The 23,746-nt window shown below is 40.0% G+C and overlaps 1 protein-coding gene across 1 annotated transcript in view; it reads left to right on the top strand.

Annotated features, from left to right (window-relative positions):
- Positions 4,476-23,746, top strand: part of LOC18793044 (endochitinase EP3) — a 60,000-nt gene continuing 40,729 nt past the window's right edge. Inside the window, exon 1 of the mRNA XM_020564587.1 lies at positions 4,476-4,831. Coding sequence (XP_020420176.1) covers positions 4,522-4,831 — 310 coding nt within the window. The 5' untranslated portion in view covers positions 4,476-4,521. The remainder of the gene's footprint in view (positions 4,832-23,746) is intronic.

The raw sequence follows: 23,746 nt of genomic DNA, 5'->3' as shown, positions 1-23,746 counted from the left end.
AGAACTTAGTAAGTGACCGGATTGGCCCCAACTTCAAGTTTACTTGCATGTGACCTTACTCTTATTCACGAAACCGCTGATGCTTGTTTGAGATTGAACGATTTTAGACTACGGGATACTAGCTGTTGTAAGTACAGACAGAGGCAACATGTTGACAGAAGAGCCTGTGTCAAAGAAAGCCCTTCTTATAAACACATCATTGATCTATCCTTCCAAGTAAAGTGGCCTTCTATGACCCGAATATGGAACCTCCGTGTCTTCGTCCGTGAAGATGATACCATTGTCATTTTCCAAGAATGATCTTTGTGGTTGAGCAGTGAAACAATGAGGATTAGACTCTGCAGAGATATTCATGAGAGCTACAGCAGCTACTTCTTTGGCTTGAGGCCCAAAGCCAAGTTGGTCAAAGAGTGACTTGAACTTCGGGTTTTTTTGGAGGACTTGTGAAGTTGTGGGCCCCTGTTTTAGACCTAGGTAATGCTCCATCATGCTTGTTTCAGCCTCTGTAAGATTATGAAACATTACAGCAGTTGTTTCCTGCTGTTCCGATAAAGCCCCTAAGTAGCATTCTTCCGGCATGTCTAAAGTAAAAACTTCGTTGCCTGAATCATCACCCCATCCATTAGCGAGCGGCCACGGCGTGTTGTAACTTGAAGGTTTCGAATATTTACACTAATATGCCTTCTCCATGTTTCCGCAAGGTTCCTACATAACTTCCAATGGCTTTGGGTCATTCTTCCATGAGTGGCACAGTTCATCATCTTCGAGAAAATCATTGGAGCATGATATGACAGCAGCTACCTCCTTTCCCCTTCATTTTGGCAAAGGGTCGTCATCAATGGTTTGCTTCCTAGAGGGAAGCTTAAGGACTCCTTCATGTATTTTAGCATGTAAAATCCTCCTTAGACTCTGACAAGCAGTAGTTGGATGCCCTACAAATTGATGACAATGACAGTATCTAGGATAATTCTTCTCCTCTCTGGTAGGGACTTTGTAGGGTTTGAAAGGCTTGATTGCACCGTCAGCAATCATTGTGTCAAGGATGGTGTGGAATTCCTCGTCTTTGCACGGTAATGGCTGATATGTCTCCCTATCCTTCCGTTTGCGTGAGTTGTAGTAATTGGATGGCTTGTCATTTATAGCTAACGCTTAGTGCTCCTCCTTCTTCTCGCTCCTCCAAGTCCTTTGTCCCGTCGGTTTGACAGACATGCTCATCTTCCTCACTGCTTCTAGCAGCCAAGAAAATTGGCTGATGCCAATACTTTCCAAATAAACTCTGTAATCTGCCACGATATTGTTGATGCAAATTTCGACAAGCGCCTCTTCGTCCTTCTCATCATAGCAATCTAGAGCCAGGTCCCGGAACCTGAGCACGAAGTCCACGGGATCCTCTCCATGTTTTTGGCGAGTGTTGTTGAGTTGAGTGGGAATACTCTTTTCTCATCCTGGAAATATTGTTTAGAGAATCTGCTTACCAAATCTTCCCACGAGCGAACAGAGCCTGGTGCCAATGTTGTATACCACGTATAAGCACGATCGGTAAGGCTTTTTGAAAACTCTCGAAGCCGAAGGTTATAATCACCAGCATGTGGTCCCAAGGCATCAATGAAACGGTTGACGTGCTCATTCGGGCTCCCTTTTCTTCCATCGAAGAGGACAAAACTTGGTGCCTCATAGCCTTTGGGATACAGCTGCTGGAGTAAGCTTGATGGATATGGTGGCTAAGGAATATACTTCTAATCCTCCTGGCTTTAACTTAGTTCCTTTTCCAGCATAGCAATGACATTTTCTTGGGTGACGAAAGAAGGTCCCTTTTGTTCAGACCCCTTTCCAATAGCAGCAGACTCCTCTTGTAGGGGTCTCTCATTTTCTTCACTTGGCTTAGAAACCGAACCTTCCAGCTCCTTGATTATGTCTGTCATCTCCCTCTGGGTCTTCCCCATAGCATAGATGGCCGCAACAAGGTCTGAGAGGGTAAAAGCTCCTTCACTTGCACGTTTTTCTTCTCTATATGAGGCATTTTGCCTTGATTCAGAATCACCATGGTCTGGCCCGTCTTGGGAAGTCATGTTATTGCTTCTATTCTTCTTCTTTGGAGGCATTGATGAAGATAATGGCCTAATCTCCCGCAGAGTTGCCAACTTATGTAGGGGCTTTTTTTCTTCCGGCAACTACAAATGGGCTGGGCTGCCATAAAGAGAAAAATGGATGAAATTACCCCTATGTCTGAGTTCAAAGATCAGACCCCAAGAATGCTTCGAATAGATAGTGAAGCTTTAGGAAACACCCTGGTTACCTTCACCAACGAAAACAATGGTCGCTTACAGCTAAATTCTTAGCTTGGCATGAGAGGCTTGTGGCGTGGAAGCAAAGTTGTCATGAGTTTAGCATTGAAGAGAGAGATCTATGACTTCCTGGGTGAAAAATGGGTGTTAAGGGAAAAAAGGATTGTGAGAGAGTTTGGCTAAGCAGAGGAAAGAGAGGGCAATGGGTAGCTTAAGTGATTTTTCGGCAGCTTGACAGAGGTTTTGTCAAGTACCAGAACAGTCTACTATGAGGGAAAAATAGAGGGGAGAAGGATGAACAGAGCATGAAATTGCTGGGTTTTGGAAGAGAGGAAGCTTGCTCTCTGGATGTGGTTGTTGGTTGTTGGGTAGGATGTACTTCATTTATAGTAGCTGGCAGCTCCTCCTTTCCAAGAAACCCTAATGGTTTCTATCTAATTTAGCCAAGTCTTTCCCTTCCTTTCTCCTCTCCTCTCTTGACTTATCCTATTTTGGTGAAATCTTTTCTGCCCAATACACAAAAACAAGGATTTTTGGAGCTCTAGGCCCGTAACTGTTTCAGTTGAGGACTCCCATTCTTAACCATCTCCCTTTTTCTTTTGTTCCTTCATCCATGCCTAGATCTGATGGGGGAAAGAAATGGGTATACATGCTGGTTTGAAGGGTGCCTCCCCTCCTAGCAGTCTGCGCGCCAATACCCCATGGTTCTTTGAATGCTTTTACTCGAAATTCGTTCCTCACACACCCCCCCCCCCCCAATGTGCTGGAACCTCCCAGCAGCTCTGCGTACGTGGATGTCCTGGCTCCCTTCGTGGCCTTTGTTCTCCAGCCAAGTGCTGGGGCTTTTGCAGATCCTTATTTTAGTTGCATAAGCCTTCTAGGACAATAAGTTGGTTTATCAAATAAATGGGCTAACTTCACCAAGTGTTTGGGCTATTTTGTTGAGGTGATGTGCTAATTTCTCTAGGATATTGAGCTATTTTCTCTCTTTCTTTTATGCTCATCCACATGGTTGGGCTCAAGAAATGGGCTTGAGTTTCGAGGGTCCCGAGCAACCTGAGACTTTCATTTCTCGACCCATCAATGGGCCTCATGACAACTTGTTACCATCCATACCACAACCTACTCAAGCAAGTCCCGGGCATTTGAGTGGCTTGGGCCCAATTAAGCTTGTAGCGTGGTTGGTGGGAAATAATGATTTTCCGCTTGGCATGACATGCTTTTTATCATGATGCTTGACGGGGTAATTAGCATGAGCTCGTAGAGTTAGTGTATTTTATAATCCTTATCTTAATTCCTAGCATGACAAATTATTTATTTGGCATGACACGTGGACTGTGACTCGTGCATGATGGATTTTTATGTGCTCCAAATTGAATCTTTTCTTAATAAAATGTCGTATTGGGCCGAAAATTTATTCGAACCCAACCATAAATTTTTTGAGCCTCAATAAATGCCAAATTACGTTATCATCATTTCTCGAAAACAAATAAAAGTCTATCGCTACCTACTCCCGTGTCTCTCTCATCTTTCTCTTTAATTTCCTTCCAGTAGCTAACCAGCCCATCGTATTCTCGAATCTTAAAATTGAAAAGGATTGTATATCGTATCCATTACTCATTGGTTACAGACAGCTCTTACAGCCACCCTATCCAGTACCACAAATATTTGTGCACATTATTGATTTTTCTTGTAGCGCTCTGATAAATAAAATTAAAAAAACTTAATCACTCATTATTGTTTTTTGACTACACTACGATTATGCTGTGTGACACATGATACACTCATCACTCATTACTTTATCAAGAAATTAATGAACTTCATCGCCACCACTTTAGCCAATAGATATTTTTATATATAAAAAGAGAATAATATTTTATTATCAGCTTATTGGATGTTTCGGTTATGCCACTGCCTACATAGTTTTTTTTTGGGTCAATTAAATATATGGAGGTTGATCAACCAATTTGCGAAGGAGCCTCAGAACTTCAGAAGTCTTAAGAGAAGATCAATTGTCCTACATCCATCGCCAAAGTCAAAAGTGAACCCTGAGACCAGTCAGTCAACCCTCTCCTTCTAGAAAATTAAATCCACTTTGAAACCCAACTCAGAAAATTCAACCCACAACTACCCATGTGGCCTACCCTACCCACATTATTATTCATATTCTCCAATATAAATAATAATCAACTCTACCTTTATTCTCCATCACTCATTCGCTGCCTTAGAAACCAAAATGGCTCAAATCATTGTACCCAGCAACATATTTCTAACCCTTATTATTGTAGCTGCAGCTGTAGCTGGGTCTGTGGAGGCTCAAAGCCCGAGCACTAGCGACGTGTCGGTGGCTGATATCGTCACGCCCGAATTCTTCAACGGCATAATTGGCCAGGCCGATGCAAGCTGTGTCGGCAAGAACTTTTATTCCCGAGCTACCTTTCTTGAGGCTCTCAAGTCTTATGATCAGTTCAGTAAGATTGGTTCCATTGATGACTCTAAGCGTGAGATTGCTGCCTTCTTTGCCCATGTCACCCATGAGACTTTTCGTAAGTTCTTTATTCTCTCATCAATTATTTCTTCCACTTTATTCATTTTTTTACATATATTTGTAATTGTAGCGTGCATATGTTTGTACAAGTTGGTCTCATCACTGTAGGAGAAGTCGATGTCGATGTCGACGTCGATGTGTGTGGTTCAGAATGATAATTTGTCGATGTATGATAAAATAGCGTTATGTTATAAACTAAAGAGAAATTTGAGGAGAGAATTGAGAGAGAGAGAGAGAAATTTCTCTCTTCCTTGAATCTGATTTCTGTGTAACTTCATTGTAGGGGAGATGCCTTACTTATAGGCAAGCATCTCCTATTGAGGTGGGCTCCACTATAGTTATTTTACAACACTCCCCCTTGGAGACCACAAATGATACAGAATATGTCTCGTTAAAAACCTTGCCAGTAAAAACCCAGGGGGACAAAAACTGGTCAAAGGGAAAAAGAGTACATAATAATGTGTAACATAAAATTCTATATATATTGATGCGCGTGCGACACTGCCTCGTTAAAACCTTGCCAGGAAAAACCCAGTGGGATAAAAATCCGGACGAAGGAAAAAGAGTACGGTGTTTGAAGATCTTTATTGATGGTGCGCTCCCCCTGATGCTTGGCAAAATATCTTTAAGTCATACTGTTGATCAGCTTTCTGAATATCGTAGTTGGCACTGCTTCTGTGAGTCAATCTTGAGTGACACTGCCTCGTTAAAACCTTACCAGGAAAAACCCAGTGGGATAAAAACCTGGATGAAGGAAAAAGAGTACAGTGTATGAAGGTCTTTATCAAAACCATGCTCCCCTTGATGAATATCTCCCCCTGAAAAATTTAGGACTAGCTTTTGTCCAGTAAGCGACCATAAAAATTTTCATAGTATACCCTAAACCCTTGAGCTGCACTGCCTCGTTAAAACCTTACCAGGAAAAACCCAATGGGATAAAAACCTGGATGAAGGAAAAAGAGTACAGTGTGAGCTGAGCTCTATCTGGTCTAGTATACTTCTGGAAAATCATTAAAGTGTCCAACGGATAATCCTCATAAAAATGCTTCAATACTTTCTTAGTATAAGCAAGAATCTCGTTGGTATAATGCTCGATCGAGACAAATATTTCATGAATTCTGCAGAATCTTTAATGTGTTGCAATCACATCAATGTACTCACTGAGGTAATTTATGCATATTAATATTGAGTACAAATTTTGTGCTTCAAGCACATGTCCTTTAGGGACTTGCTTTATGCAATATCAATCCTCTCAACGGATTTTGTCTAAAAGGGATTAAGCTTTATGGCACATTATATAGCTTTAACCCAGCTATTTATACATCTTTAGGGAATCGCTTCTGGCAATATGCTCTGTGCATTTAATAACCCTTAAAGATAATATGTTGGTCTCCGTAATTGTGTAATAAGGGGGGGCACAATTGAATCTGTAAATATGGAGAAAACCCAACATTCCTTGTTTCTGCTAGAAACAATGTGTCATACAAAGTAGGTATATTCCCTTTTATTCCGAACACCCAAGTATAACTTTCAATATTAACAAATTTTGGGGTTCGTATTGTGGGTTTGTTCTTTCACGTTCATTCTCATCTATAATGGAATTACCTCGTTCCATTTTGGCCAATGATATTGTCGACATTTAATAATTGAACGTGGTTCCAATCAACACAGCCCATTGATGATTTGAGTAGCTACTCCAAAACCAAAAATTGTCATTCATCAATTCATGATCCCACCATTCTCATGTGCATGCGCATGCATCAATTATAAGCATTGCTTTGCTTTTGGGTACCCAAGCCACTTCATGGGGCTTTTATTATGTGAGAATGTGGATTATAACCTCCAATGAAGCGTTATTTTACGTAGGGCGTGGAAAATCTCCATTTAGGGAGTTGGAACATTTAGAACCCATATATCTGTCATGCTGCAGACATGCCACAGATTAATACATACATGTCAATTAATTTCTGGGACTTTAACCCATATTATGGGACTTTAACCCATATAATTTGCTACGCATTAGGCGTGCATAATATCAATATTGACATGTCAACGGATTGTCCTTTCGGGACTTCAATCCATATTATTTGCTACGCAACAGGCGTGCACCCATATATCTGTCATGCTGCAGGTATGCCACAGATTAATACATACATGTCAATTAATTTCTGGGACTTTAACCCATATTATGGGACTTTAACCCATATAATTTGCTGCGCATTAGGCGTGCATAATATCAATATTGACATGTTTAAAGGATTGTCCTTTCGGGACTTCAATCCATATTATTTGCTACGCAACAGGCGTGTATAATATTAATATTGACATGTTAAAGGATTGTCCATTCGGGACTTCAATCCATATCATTTGCTACGCAACAGGCGCGCATCATATTGATCACTGCTATACCCATATTCTGTTCTTATGGGACTTTAATCTGTGGCAGTGTATTATCAATGTATCCAACTTGCAATCTGTAAAATTTGCATTTAATAATTCATGGATACATACAAGCCATTCTTTTGGAACGGACTTATCTTCCCATTTGGTTACCTTTCAAGATAAAACATCAAACAAGTATATAGGTATAAAATAGCACAAATATTGCTTACATCCTTAGGTGTGAGAAACTTTTCTCAAGTATCATTCAAGCTTGTATCCGCCCAGTAAATGTAACGCTTGATGATCTAGTTATATCCTGCAAGAGTAAAATCACAACTCTTTTCTCTGTCAAAAATAAATAATCCTCAGAGAGTTACAGAAAGAGAAAAAAATGCAAAAATAAAAGGTAAGCAATCAGGGAAGGAAGCTGGTGGGAGCAAACAACAAACTCTCATTTCTCCTAGTCTAGAAGGACCTTAGGAGATTAGAGCATAAGGTCGCCTTCACAGTTCCCGGATGTGGCGGAAACGTGATCAGGGATAGTCTCGCTTCCTGAGTGGATGATCAGAGATAGTCTTGCTTCTTAGGCATATTAAGTGCTCACTGACAAGAAAAACAAGTAGATATCGCATCACTGCGTGCTTACTGATAAGAAAACAAGTAGATATCGCATAACTAGGTATGGAGAAAATTGGATGTCTTCTACAAAGAAAATTTCGTTAGTAACACATTTATACACAAATACAATGAATAGGTAGAACCGGTGAATTTCAAATTAATCATAGAAAATTGCGAGATTCTCGGGATACTTTTGAAAAAGTAACTCCGTGAAATCCGCAAAGCAAGATCGGCTTTTGATGAAAATAATACTTTGAAAACGCCGAAAGTGCCGACAAACATTAAATGGAGGCCACGTGAAGTTTTGGAATCTGGGAAAGAAAATATGGGGATCCGAAAAGATATTGGGATTCTGAAAAAATTGTAGCCATATTTCCTCCTATAGATATTGTTTTTGCAAAACTTGATTGGAGCAACTGCGTTTCAACTTGCTCCTTTCCTGTTATAATAATTGCGCACATTCTTAAAATTTGCACCTGTGGTTTTTACGTCTTTTCAAAATGACGGTTTGGAACCTTGTGCCTTATAGGTTCAAATAACCACATCGACTCTCCCAAATTTCATATTTCAACATTTGGGAGCCCGGAACTTTTGGCATGGGCTAAACACAAACTCAGAATTTATTTGCCCTTTTCAAAATGGACATGAAATATGAATTGAGTAAAAGCCACGCTAATATCTCATATATTTGGGTTCATGAGCTTCCGGCCCAGATATAACAAAATATGTGGGGAGCCTCAATTCATCATTCTCTTATGCCAAAGAGATATGTGGCGTACCACAATTTGCAATAATACCTCAAGGGTTGTCCATTTAATTGTTGGAACTTCAGGTTCTCAACACTGTTAGATTTTGAACTTCAGGCCAAAATCACATATTCTCAGGGTATGGACATTCAATCCCCTTAGATTTTGAACTTCAGGCCGAAATCACATATTCTCATGGTATGGACATTTAATCCCCTTAGATTTTGAACTTCGGGCCAAAATCACATATTCTCATGGTATGGACATTTTTACAATTTTCTTGTACATATTTCTGGACTTCAAGCCCTTACATAATTGTTCATATTTTGAGGAACTTCTGGCATCTCATTTAATTGCTCATCCATGAGTTTAAGGAACTGCGGGTTCCAGTACATTTGCCAGTACAGTTATCATCCATGTGTACGGCATTATGAACCAATACGGTACTGTTACATCATTAAGGAACTCCAGGTCCTTATTTACATGTCAGGGATCAAGGACCCTCAAGTCCGATCACATGTTTACAAATACAGTACCGGAAAGACTGCCAGCTCTCATATTAACATCATCATCAAGGATCTGCCAGTCCTGATGTAATTGTATGATGAGGATCAAGGAACTTCTGGTCCTGATCTGCTTACTGTAAAAACTCATCATACAGCACATTTAATCCATATAATAAATTGCTGGTAAATAAATTACTGGTATGGGCGATAAACCCGCACCATACATTTAAATAAAAGTAAAGGCGTGGACGATAAACCCGCACCACCCTTTTAAATAAATGTAACTGTGCGGTAATTTAAATTCATAAATTAAACGTGCGTGTATGGGCACTAATTCTGCTCCATACAATAAAATTAAAGGCGTGGGCGATAAACCCGCACCACCCTTTTAAATAAGTACTGTCGTATGGGTAATAATCCTACACCATACAGTAAATAAAATAAATGTGCGGTAAAGTAAATTTTCAGTAAATTAAACGTGCTTGTATGGGCACTAATTCTGCACCATACATTTAAATAAAAATAAAGGCGTGGACGATAAACCCGCACCACCCTTTTAAATAAATACTGTTGTATGGGTAATAAACCTACACCATACAGTAAATAAAATAAATGTGCGGTAAAGTAAATTCATAAAGTAAATTTCATAAAGTAAAGTGTTAGGATTAGTAACGGTTTCCCACTGATAATATGTTTAGTATTACCGAGGGTCCATTTTTGTTAATGGTTAGTAAAAGAAAAGCAGATAAATATAATAGGAAAAAATAGAGAAGATAAGGGAGCAGAAAACTTATCGCTTATGCCCTTGCTGAGTGATCCCCTTTTTTTTTCTTTTTTATTATTTATTTATTTATTATTATTATTATGATTATTATTTTTAATGTTTCGGTGGGTGGGGCTGTAATCATGCGTGCCCGACAGCATATTTTCTACTGTCGCCACTGTCATCATTTGCATCTGCAACTCTAGCTTTCGCAGCTGCAAACCGCTGATATTCATCAAAAACAGATGTCAGGCACCACCTCTGCAATTTTCTCAAGCATCCCACGAGTTCAACTCTTCTTACAGAGATCTGAGAGAAAATATATTCTCCTACTTTCTCAGCCAACAAACATTTATAAAAACCCCAGTTTCGATTCTTTGATGGGTCATGAACTCTTAACCCTTCGATCTGTTTACAGTGGAGAGAGATCTTCCCCAAGATGGAGAGTTTGGAACATCATCATCGCTTGGTGACGTCGGTCTTCCCATCTGCCCAAAACTCAGACCAAGGTACGAGCTCATAAGCTTCTTCAAATCGGCTTGTTCATCTTGTGTCTAGAGAATCAGCGCCAAGTTCAGCAAACTTTGAAGCCTGGGGTCACAGCTGTGTCTTCGGGTAAAGCCAACTGCTTCTTCACTATGTCACACACCTTGTTCAGAGTCTCTGGTTTGGCCGAACAGGAAACTTGACAGGTGGAGGAGAAGCGGCTGCTGAACCAGATCGACGCGGCCCACCAAGCCGACCGATGCTGCGAGATCTAAGAACTGGATTTTTGTGGGACGTCATCGAAGCCATGTGGTGGCGCTGCTGTCCTTTCTCTATGGTCCCTCTGCCTTTTCTGCCAGCAACTTGCTCCTGCTCGGGCTCCGGCGGAGCCTGTGCCTGACAGCTCATCGACTATGCTGGCGGCAGGGAGCTCCAGCGGCGAAGGCGTGTTATAAAACTGGAGAATTTGGAGTGGAAATTGAGAGAGAGAGAGAGAGAAAGTAGAGAAACTGAGTTTCTTATTCTCATTTCTATGTATCTTGAACAATGAAGGGATGAACCCTTTTATCGGCAAAGCCTAGGGAACATGTGGGCTCCACAACTAATTTCTATGTATCTTGAACAATGAAGGGATGAACCCTTTTATCGGCAAAGCCTAGGGAACATGTGGGCTCCACAACTAATTATTTACAACACTCCCCCTTGGAGACCACAAATGATATGGAATATGCCTCGTTAAAAACCTTGCCAGTAAAAACCCAGTGGGACAAAAACTGGTCAAAGGTAAAAAGAGTACATAATCATGTGTAACATAAAATTCTGTGTATATTGACGCGCGTGCGACACTGCCTCGTTAAAACCTTGCCAGGAAAAACCCAGTGGGATAAAATCCGGACGAAGGAAAAAGAGTACGGTGTTTGAAGATCTTTATTGATGGTGCGCTCCCCCTGATGCTTTGGCAAAATATCTTTAAGTCATACTGTTGATCAGCTTTCTGAATATCGTAGTTGACACTGCTTCTGTGAGTCAATCTTGAGCGACACTGCCTCGTTAAAACCTTACCAGGAAAAACCCAGTGGGATAAAAACCTGGATGAAGGAAAAAGAGTACAGTGTATGAAGGTCTTTATTAAAACCATGCTCCCCCTGATGAATATCTCCCCCTGAAAAATTTAGGACAAGCTTTTGTCCAGTAAGCGACCATAAAAATTTTCATAGTATACCCTAAACCCTTGAGCGACACTGCCTCGTTAAAACCTTACCAGGAAAAACCTAGTGGGATAAAAACCTGGATGAAGGAAAAAGAGTACAGTGTGGAGCTGAGCTCTATCTGGTCTAGTATACTTCCGAAAAACATTTAAGGACCAACGGATAATCCTCATAAAAATGCTTCAATACTTTCTTAGTATAAGCAATAATCTCGTTGGCACAATGCTCGATCCTTAAGTCGAGACATATATTTCGTGAATTCTGCAGAATCTTTAATGTGTTGCAATCACATCAATGTACTCACTGAGGTAATTTATGCATATTAATATTGAGTACAAATTTTGTGCTTCAAGCACATGTCCTTTAGGGACTTGCTTTATGCAATGATAATCCTGTCAACGGATTTTGTCTAAAAGGGATTAATTTTTATGACACATTATATAGCTTTATCCCAGCTATTCATATATCTTTAGGGAATCGCTTCTGGCGATATGCTCTGTGCATTTAATAACCCTTAAAGATAATATGTTGGTCTCCATAATTGTGTAATAAGGGGGGGGGGACACAATTGAATCTGTAAATATGGAGAAAACCCAACATTCCTTGTTTCTGCCAGAAACAGTGTGTCATACAAAATAGGGATATTCCCTTGTATTCCGAACACCCAAGTATAAATTCAGTATTAACAAATTTTGGGGTTCGTACTGTGGGTTTGTTCTTTCACGTTCATTCTCATCTATAATGGAATTACCTCTTTGGCCAATGATATTGTCGACATTTAATAATTGAACGTGGTTCCAATCAACACAGCCTATTGATGATTTGAGTAGCTACTCCAAAATCAAAAATTGTCATTCATCAATTCATAATCTCACAATTCTCATGTGCATGCGCATGCATCAATTATAAGCATTTCTTTGCTTTTGGGTACCCAAGCCACTTCAGGGGGCTTTTATTATGTGAGAATGTGGATTATAACCTCCAATGGAGCGTTATTTTACAGTAGGGCGTGGATAATCTCTATTTAGAGAGTTGGAACATTTAGAACCCATATATCTGTCATGCTGCAGGCATGCCACAGATTAATATATACATGTCAATTAATTTCTGGGACTTTAACCCATATTATGGGACTTTAACCCATATAATTTGCTACGCATTAGGCGTGCATAATATCAATATTGACATGTTAAAGGATTGTCCTTTCGGGACTTCAATCCATATTATTTGCTACGCAACAGGCGTGCACCCATATATCTGTCATGCTGCAGGCATGCCACAGATTAATACATACATGTCAATTAATTTCTGGGACTTTAACCCATATTCTGGGACTTTAATCTGTGCAGTGTATTATCAATGTATCCAACTTACAATCTGTAAAATTTGCATTAATAATTCATGGATACATATATCTGTCATTCTTTTGGAACAGACTTATCTCCCCATTTGGTTACCTTTCAAGATAAAATATCAAATAAGTATATAAGCATAAAATAACACAAGTATTGCTTACGTCCTTAGGTGGGAGAAACTTTTCTCAAGTATCATTCAAGCTTGTATCGGCCCAGTAAATGTAGCGCTTGATGATCTAGTTATATCCTGCAATAGTAAAATCACAACTCTTTTCTCTGTCAAAAACAAATAACTCTCAGAGTTAGGATCACTGCATGGATTCATTCTTCAGATGTTCATTCTAAAGAAATAAAATCTCTTATGAACAGAGAGTTATAAAAAGAAAGAAAAGATACAAAGATTGTGATATTGATTGCAAGGTAAGGTAAGCAATCAAGGAAGGAAGCTGGTGGAAGCAGACAATAAGCTCTCATATCCCCTAGTTTAGAAGGACCTCAGGAGATTAGAGCATAAGGCCGCCTCTACAATTCCCTGATCTTGCAGAAACATGATCAGGGATAGTCTTGCTTCCTGAATGGATGATCAGAGATAGTCTTGCTTCTCGGGCACATTAAGTGCTCACTGATAAGAAAAACAAGTAAATATCGCATAACTAGATATGGAGTAAACTGGATGTCTTCTGCAAAGAAAATTTCATTAGTAACACATTTATACACAAATATAATGAATAGGTAGAACCGGTGAATTTCAAATTAACCATAGGAAAATTGCGAGATTCCCGGGATGCTTTTGAAAAAGTAGCTTCGTGAAATCCGTAAAGCAAGATCGGCTTTGAAAATAATGCTTGAAAACGCCGAAAGTGCCGACAGGCATTATTAGAGGCCACGTGAAGTTTTGGACTCTAGGAAAGAAAAGGAGAAATATGGGGATCCGAGAAGATATTGGGATCCTGAAAAACAGTAGCCATATTTCCTCTTATAGATATTGCCTTTGCAAACCTTGATTGGAGCAACTGCGTTTCAACCTTAACTTCCTTCATTTTCTGAAACTTTAGTTTTCCTGAGCCTTTCTTCGAAACTTTCTTTAAAATGGCTTCCTCTTCTTCCTGCCCAAATTATTTCAATTTAAATGATGCTCCCACAACAACCAGTGACGCCGAAGTTTGGCGTCCATCCTTTGTATCCAAAAATCGTCATCTCACAGTTAATGATTCTGTGATGATGAATGATGCTACTGCTGTCACAGTAGCTAGGAATTTCATTACTCCAATGGATGAAATGTTGTTGACAGGGAGATCAGAGGAAGAGGCTATTAATGACTCAATGGCTTTCAGCATTCAGAGTGCTGTTTCTGTTTCTAACATGGCAGATCGTTTGCGTGCCAGAGCAAACGAGGTTGAGAGGTTAGCTACTGAAAATTCGTCTCTCCAAAGAATGCTTCATGAGTCTCAACAGGAGGTTGAGAAACTTAAAGGAGAGAATGAATCCATGCAGTGATCCTAACTCTGAGAGTTATTTGTTTTTGACAGAGAAAAGAGTTGTGATTTTACTATTGCAGGATATAACTAGATCATCAAGCGCTACATTTACTGGGCCGATACAAGCTTGAATGATACTTGAGAAAAGTTTCTCCCACCTAAGGACGTATAGATTTTACAGGGCCTGCACCTTCATTGCAGGTGGAAAAATCTATCTGTTGTATGTTCCTGTAATAATAATTCTGTTCCAAAAGAATGACAGATATATGTATCCATGAATTATTAATGCAAATTTTACAGATTGTAAGTTGGATACATTGATAATACACTGCACAGATTAAAGTCCCAGAATATGGGTTAAAGTCCCAGAAATTAATTGACATGTATGTATTAATCTGTGGCATGCCTGCAGCATGACAGATATATGGGTGCACGCCTGTTGCGTAGCAAATAATATGGATTGAAGTCCCGAAAGGACAATCCTTTAACATGTCAATATTGATATTATGCACGCCTAATGCGTAGCAAATTATATGGGTTAAAGTCCCATAATATGGGTTAAAGTCCCAGAAATTAATTGACATGTATATATTAATCTGTGGCATGCCTGCAGCATGACAGATATATGGGTTCTAAATGTTCCAACTCTCTAAATAGAGATTATCCACGCCCTACTGTAAAATAACGCTCCATTGGAGGTTATAATCCACATTCTCACATAATAAAAGCCCCCTGAAGTGGCTTGGGTACCCAAAAGCAAAGAAATGCTTATAATTGATGCATGCGCATGCACATGAGAATTGTGAGATTATGAATTGATGAATGACAATTTTTGATTTTGGAGTAGCTACTCAAATCCTCAATATATCTGTTGTATGTTCCTGTAATAATAATTGCGCACATTCTTAAACTTGCACTTGTGGTTTTTACGTCTTTTCAAAATGACGGTTTTGAACCTTGTGCCTTATAGGTTCAAATAACCACATCGATTCTCCAAATTTCATATTTCAACGCATGGTAGCCCGGAACTTGTGGCCTGGGCGCAAACTCAGAATTTATTTGCCCTTTTCAAATGGACATGTTTACAACTTTCTGTACATATTTCGGGACTTGAAGTCCTTACATAATTGTCCATATTTTGAGGAACTTCTGGCATCTCATTTAATTGCTCATCCATGAGTTTAAGGAACTGCAGGTTCCCTTTTGTATATAGTGACGGTTCACCCAAAATGGTTAATATTTATGCATACGTCACTATTCATGTGAATAGTATTATTCATATCCAGTACTATTCATGTGTACAGTACATCTGTCAGTACAGTTATCATCCATGTGTATGGCACTATTAACCAATACGGTACTGTTTCATCATTAAGGAACCCAGGTCCTTATTCACATGTCAGGGATCAAGGACTCTTAAGTCCGATCACATGTCTATAAATATAGTACAGGAGAGACTGCCAGCTCTCATATTAATATCATCATCAAGGATCTTCAAGTCCTGATGTAATTGTATGACGAGGATCAAGGATCTTCTTGTTCTGATCTGTATACTGTAAAAACTCATCATACAGCACAATTAATCCATAAAATAAATTACTGGTAAGTAAATTACTGGTATGGACGATAAACCCGCACCATACTTTAAATAAATATTGCCTTACATATACTTACAGCATCAATAATTGATATACATCCATAATCCACCTATATAAATGTATATATATATTATTTTTATTTGGACTTAAACAGAAACATGCATTTTCTATAGCTGTAAGTATAATTGTACCTGCCTACGCTGAAGATTCCTTTCATTGTTGCAGGATGGTGGGCATTCAGTTTAAATAAAGCTAACACACACATTTCAAATATTAATTGAATTTCAAATTAGCAGTTTACTTACATGCCCATCCATGACGTAAAAAGCAGAGACGAGTGATTGTCTTTCGACAATGACATGATATCACAGTAGTGGGGATAACGCTATGATATTGGCCGATCGGCTTTGCTGTATCCCTGCACACCTTTAATAATGATATAATATTAAAATAATATAATTATGTACCTGCACTATAGACCTGCATCTTAATATTCAATAATAAAGAATAATCATGAAATAATTGAAAAGATGAGAGGAAGCTTATCCTTTCGGTGGGTTTGCTTGACTGAGCTCATTGGCTCCACCTCCCACCTCCATTATTGGCTTTTAAGAATAATAATGAAATAATTGAAAAGATGAAAGGAAGCTTATCCTTTCTGTCTGTTCTCTTCTGACCAATTTTGCAATCAAAGCCCAAGCAAAGCGACACATTCCCCTCTGCCTTTTATTTTGCTTGGTCTTTTGGCGTGGCCTCCATGTGAGATTGCAAGCAATAGTAATAATATTAATAATTATCATAATTTAGTGGTTCACGCATGCGCACTTAAAACTTTTTCTTTAAGCAAGTGCGCTGGGTGGGAAGCTGTCGCCCGAACAATGAGTTACGCTGCTGCTCTGGCACCTCCACTCTGTGCCTTACTATTCTCCCAAAATACGCACCTCCATTATTCTTCTCTTTCTCTGCCAGTTAAATTTGCTTTCCCTTTTTTTTTTTTTTTTTTCTTTTTTCGTCTTCTTCTTTGGCCACAAATGGGTAGTCCTTGAAAACCATGGACTCTCTCGGGAGGTTCATCCGCTCTATCTGGAACTTCACGTGTTATAAACTAAAGAGAAATTTGAGGAGAGAATTGAGAGAGAGAGAGAGAAATAGTGGAGACCCATGTGCTTCCCACTTGGTCTCCATGCTCAGAGACCACGACTTTGTGGCCTTCTCGCCAGGGCTCAAGTGCTGCAACTAGGCCGCCAGCGCAGTGGGTTGAGAGCGAGGTGCATGGTGGAGTTGTGGACGAGGGTTTGGCACTGAAAAACCCTCGGCTTTTGCAGCAAGTTCAGGAGCTTGTGACGGGCATGGAAGCCTGCTAAGTACATGGGGTTTCCCCGTCGCCATGGAGCTGAGGCGGCGAGGATGGTGGACCCGCGGCTGACCTGCGGCTGAGCGGACCTCGCGCCTGAGATCGTCGTCTAGGGGATCCATGAACGATTTCGTTGTGCTCCGCGAGCACTGGTTTTGGAGCAGAGGAACGACCTCCTCTACGTCGCCACATCTTGCTCCCGTGGATCTGCTGCAGCAAGATGGACAGGTCGAGGGAGAACTCGTGGAAGCATGCCAATAATCTTAATATTGAAAATGAAATTGGTTTGTGGGTTGTGGGGATGTAGAAGCAGGAATCGCTTCCTGAGATTGCTAATCCATAGCTTCGCATCTCTCTCTGTTTTTCACTGTTTCTTTCTTTGGAATTGGAAGGCTTACAACAAAGCGTTTTTCTGACTGAGTTTCATCATAAAACTCAGCTGGTATTGTTTGAACGAAATCGTGCTGATAACGTGTTATAAAACTGGAGAATTTGGAGTGGAAATTGAGAGAGAGAGAGAGAGAGAAAGTAGAGAAACTGAGTTTCTTATTCTCATTTCTATGTATCTTGAACAATGAAGGGATGAACCCTTTTATCGGCAAAGCCTAGGGAACATGTGGGCTCCACAACTAATTATTTACAACATTGTTATAAAACTGGAGAATTTGGAGTGGAAATTGAGAGAGAGAGAGAGAGAGAAAGTAGAGAAACTGAGTTTCTTATTCTCATTTCTATGTATCTTGAACAATGAAGGGATGAACCCTTTTATCGGCAAAGCCTAGGGAACATGTGGGCTCCACAACTAATTATTTACAACACTCCCCCTTGGAGACCACAAATGATATGGAATATGCCTCGTTAAAAACCTTGCCAGTAAAAACCCAGTGGGACAAAAACTGGTCAAAGGTAAAAAGAGTACATAATCATGTGTAACATAAAATTCTGTGTATATTGACGCGCGTGCGACACTGCCTCGTTAAAACCTTGCCAGGAAAAACCCAGTGGGATAAAAACCCGGACGAAGGAAAAAGAGTACGGTGTTTGAAGATCTTTATTGATGGTGCGCTCCCCCTGATGCTTTGGCAAAATATCTTTAAGTCATACTGTTGATCAGCTTTCTGAATATCGTAGTTGACACTGCTTCTGTGAGTCAATCTTGAGCGACACTGCCTCGTTAAAACCTTACCAGGAAAAACCCAGTGGGATAAAAACCTGGATGAAGGAAAAAGAGTACAGTGTATGAAGGTCTTTATTAAAACCATGCTCCCCCTGATGAATATCTCCCCCTGAAAAATTTAGGACAAGCTTTTGTCCAGTAAGCGACCATAAAAATTTTCATAGTATACCCTAAACCCTTGAGCGACACTGCCTCGTTAAAACCTTACCAGGAAAAACCTAGTGGGATAAAAACTTGGATGAAGGAAAAAGAGTACAGTGTGGAGCTGAGCTCTATCTGGTCTAGTATACTTCCGAAAAACATTTAAGGACCAACGGATAATCCTCATAAAAATGCTTCAATACTTTCTTAGTATAAGCAATAATCTCGTTGGCACAATGCTCGATCCTTAAGTCGAGACATATATTTCGTGAATTCTGCAGAATCTTTAATGTGTTGCAATCACATCAATGTACTCACTGAGGTAATTTATGCATATTAATATTGAGTACAAATTTTGTGCTTCAAGCACATGTCCTTTAGGGACTTGCTTTATGCAATGATAATCCTGTCAACGGATTTTGTCTAAACGGGATTAATTTTTTGTTGTAAATAATTAGTTGTGGAGCCCACATGTTTCTTAGGCTTTGCTTATATAAGGGTTCATCCCTTCATAATCAGGAATATATCTGAATGAGAAGAAAAAAATCAGTTTCTCCTCCTCTCTCTCTCTCAATTCTCTCCAAACTTCTCCAGTTTTATAACACGTTATCAGCACGAATTTGCTTTCAACAATTCCAGCTGAATTCTATGTTGAAACCCAGCCAAGAAAAACATAAGCTCTGTTTCTTTCACAGAGAGCATGTGATTGATTCCCTGCCAAAATTCACCAAAACCAAATCTCTCTCCCTCATTTCATCAAACACCAACTTTACTAAACACTCGTCGGATTTCTCTTTCGAGCTGCTGGGCCATCTCCGCCTTCACAATCGGAAGGTTATCAACAACGACCACTTTTCCAAACCCAATATTGAAAAGCAAACCGTCGTCGTCGTATAACAGCTTCTTGACCCAAACAAAGCTAGCTGACGAGATCAACACCCGCCAAACAATCACTATTCACACCCAGTAGCTTCCTCTGCACACCCAGATGGCGAACTACCACAAGAGGCTAATTGATCCAATGAAGGTTTGGGGTTTGATCAGCTACGACAACACCATCAACCCGTCTTAGCACAGCCGAATTCATCTCCGGCGGCCAGCTAGCTCCCTCCCACTTCATACCAGGGCTGTGCACGTGTTCCTACAGTATTTAATTCATATGGAGGAGAAGAAGATGATGTACCCATCCACTCTAACCCAACTGCTGATTCGGCGGTTAAGCCCGTGATACCCACTCTTCTTCAGCCACGCGTTGTGGTCTACGATGGGGTCTCCCATCTCTGCCATGGAGGGGTGAAGTGGGTGATTAAAGCAGACAAGTACAGGAAGATCAAATTCTGTTGCCTTCAATCGGTGACTGCTGAGCCTTATTTGAGATTGTGTGGTCTTGATCGAGAGGATTGTGTGCTATACCACCAAGACTCTACTGCTGCACTGAAACCATTAAAATCGTCAAGTCATCATCTTGGCATGATAGGTTTCGAAGGAGCTGAAGAATCAGGAGGCACTGAGGTGGCCCAATCGAGATTCAGGAGGCCGAAAGTGCCTTGGCCGAGTACAGTTTTCAGACCAGACTCGGTCCTGCCGACCCGATCTGATCGAAGAGCTCGTAGTCCTGGAGAGGTTTGGGTCCGGCGACTTGGTCAGCAGCAGTGCCGGCTTTCTCTTGTTTTTCAGACCCACCAGCCTCCATCAAAGCCCGTCGCCTCTTGTGCCATGCCCGCTATGCCTGACATGAAAATTAAGACTGATACTCCAATAGCCAAGAAGGCTCAAGAAGCTGGGTATCTCTAGTGTCTGCTTTGAGCCCTTGGGATCCATAAAAAAAAAAAAAAAAAGAAAGAAAAAAAAAAGAAAAGAAAAGAAAAAGGGGTCCTCTTTGATTGAAGAAGATGACCTGAAAAGTCCTAGACTTTCATGAGTTTTCACTGTTTTTGTTATTGCGCTAACCATGTGCACAGTCCACCCACCGATAAAGAAAAGCAAACCCACCGATAAAGGAAAGCAAAGTTGATTGGCAGACAAAGTGGGAAAGCAAAGTTGATTGGCAGGTGGGAAAGCAAAATTGATTGGCAGATAAAGTGGGAAAGCAAAATTGATTGGCATTTCTCTCCCACCCACGCCTGATCACAGTTGCAAAGATAATTAATAATAATAATAAAAAAAAAAAAGGGGATCACTCAGCAAGGGAATAAGCGATAAGTTTTCTGCTCCCTTATCTTCTCTATTATTTCCTATTATATTTATCTGCTTTTCTTTTACTAACCATTAACAAAAATGGACCCTCGGTAATACTAAACATATTATCAGTGGGAGACCGTTACTAATACTAACACTTTACTTTATGAAATTTACTTTACCGCACATTTATTTTATTTACTGTATGGTGTAGGTTTATTACCCATACAACAGTATTTATTTAAAGGGTGGTGCGGGTTTATCGTCCACGCCTTTACTTTTAAATGTATGGTGCGGGTTTATCGTCCATACCGGTAATTTATTTACCAGCAATTTCTTATATGGATTAAATGTGCTGTATGATGAATTTTTTACAGTATGCAGATCAGGACCAGAAGTTCCTTGATCCTCATCATACAATTACATCAGGACTTGAAGATCCTTGATGATGATGTTAATATGAGAGCTGGCAGTCTCTCCGGCACTATATTTGTAAACATGTGATCGGACTTGAGGGTCCTTGATCCTTGACATGTAAATAAGGACCTGGGGTTCCTTAATGATGTAACAGTACCGTATTGGTTCATAATGCCGTACACATGGATGATAACTGTACTGGCAAATGTACTGTACATATGAATAGTGCCGTATACATGAATAGTGATGTATGCATAAATATTTACCATTTTGGGTAAACCGTCACTATATACAAAAGGGAACCTGCAGTTTCTTAAACTCATGGATGAGCAATTAAATGAGATGCCAGAAGTTCCTCAAAATATGGACAATTATGTAAGGGCTTGAAGTCCCGAAATATGTACAGAAAATTGTAAAAATGTCCATACCATGAGAATATATGATTTTGGCCTGAAGTTCAAAATCTAACAGTGTTGAGAACCTGAAGTTCCAACAATTAAATGGACAACCCTTGAGGTATTATTGCAAATTGTGGTACGCCACATATTTCTTTGGCATAAGAAGATGATGAATTTAATAAAGTTCGATTTTGTTATAATCGACACCTTAAGGAAGAAATATATTTTGTGAATTCCGGTTGTTAAGAATACACCGCGAAATGGATAATATCAATATAAACCTCAAATAATGAATTGAGGCTCCCCACATATTTTGTTATATCTGGGCCGGAAGCCCATGGATCCAAATATATGAGAGATCCTAAACTTGAAGTTGTGGGTATATAGTAGTTAATGCTCTTCACTACTATATTGCGATATTATCATGGCTTTTACTCAATTCACATTTCATGTCCATTTGAAAAGGGCAAATAAATTCTGAGTTTGTGCCCAGGCCAAAAGTTCCGGCATTTTGAAAAGACGTAAAAACCACAGGTGCAAATTTTAAGAATGTGCGCAATTATTATAACAGGAAAGAAGTTAAGTTGAAACGCAATTGCTCCAATCAAGTTTTGCAAAGGCAATATCTATAGACGAAAATATGGCAATATCTTCAGGATTCCAATATCTTCTCGAATCCCCATATTATCTTTTTCTTTCCAGAGTCCAAAACTTCACGTGGCCTCTAATAATGCCTGTCGGCACTTTCGGCGTTTTCAAGTATTATTTTTGTCAAAAGTCGATCTTGCTTTGCGGATTTCACGGAGCTACTTTTTCAAAAGTATCCCGAGAATCTCGCAATTTTCCTATGGTTAATTTGAAATTCACCGGTTCTACCTATTCATTGTATTTGTGTATAAATGTGTTACTAACGAAATTTTCTTTGCAGAAGACATCCAGTTTTCTCCATACCTAGTGATGCGATATCTACTTGTTTTTCTTATCAGTGAGCATTTAATATGCCCGAGAAGCAAGACTATCTCTGATCATCCATTCAGGAAGCGAGACTATCCCTGATCACGTTTCCGCTACATCAGGAAACTGTGAAGGCGATCTTATGCTCTAATCTCCGGAAGTCCTTCTAGACTAGGAGATATGAGAGTTTGTTGTTTGCTCAAGATTGACTCACAGAAGCAGTGTCAACTACGATATTCAGAAAGGTGATCAACAGTAATGAACAGTAATGAACAGTATGTGTGGGCTCCATTTCAAGACTTTTATAACACTCCCCCTTGGAGACCACATGACCCTAGATTGGTTGCCTCATGAAAACCTTGCTTGGAAAAACCCAGTGGGAAAATCTAAGCGAAGGAAAAAGAGTACAACGTGCATATGTCCTATGTTAGAGGACTCTTGAATGCTCCCCCTGATTTTGCATGCTCCAACTTGATTGCTTGCAGAGTTGTCGTAATCCGATGCCATGTACTAACTTTTGGAATGTATATTTCGGCAATGATTTAGTGAAGAGATCTGCCAGGTTATCACTTGAGCGGATTTGTCTGACTTTGATTTCTTGACTCTTCTGGAGCTCATGTGTATAGAAAAACTTTGGTGATATGTGTTTGGTCCTGTCACCCTTGATATATCCTCCTGTAATCTGAGCAATACAAGCGGCATTGTCCTCATTCAGAATTGTTGGAGTATCTGTTGTTGAGGGTAGGGCACATGTGCTTCGGATGTGATGGATTACCGATCTTAACCAAACGCATTCACGACTGGCTTCATGGAGGGCAAGTATTTCCGAGTGATTGGAAGATGTGGCCACTAATGTTTGTTTTGTTGAACGCCATGAGATCGCAGTTCCTCCACATGTAAATACATACCCAGTCTGTGATCGTCCTTGATGTGGATCAGAGAGATATCCTGCATCAGCATAACCAATAATACTCTGGGCGTTGGTCGATTCACTGGAATAGAATAACCCCATGTCTGTTGTCCCACGAAGGTATCGTAGAACATGTTTGATGCCGGTCCAGTGTCGCCTTGTTGGAGCAGAACTGTACCCTTGCTAACAGATTTACTGAGAATGATATGTCTGGTCTGGTACATTTGTGCGAGGTACAATAAAG

Source organism: Prunus persica, chromosome G1, assembly GCF_000346465.2.
Source record: "Prunus persica cultivar Lovell chromosome G1, Prunus_persica_NCBIv2, whole genome shotgun sequence".
Lineage (NCBI taxonomy): Eukaryota > Viridiplantae > Streptophyta > Magnoliopsida > Rosales > Rosaceae > Prunus > Prunus persica.
This window is presented reverse-complemented; position numbering and strand designations above follow the sequence as displayed.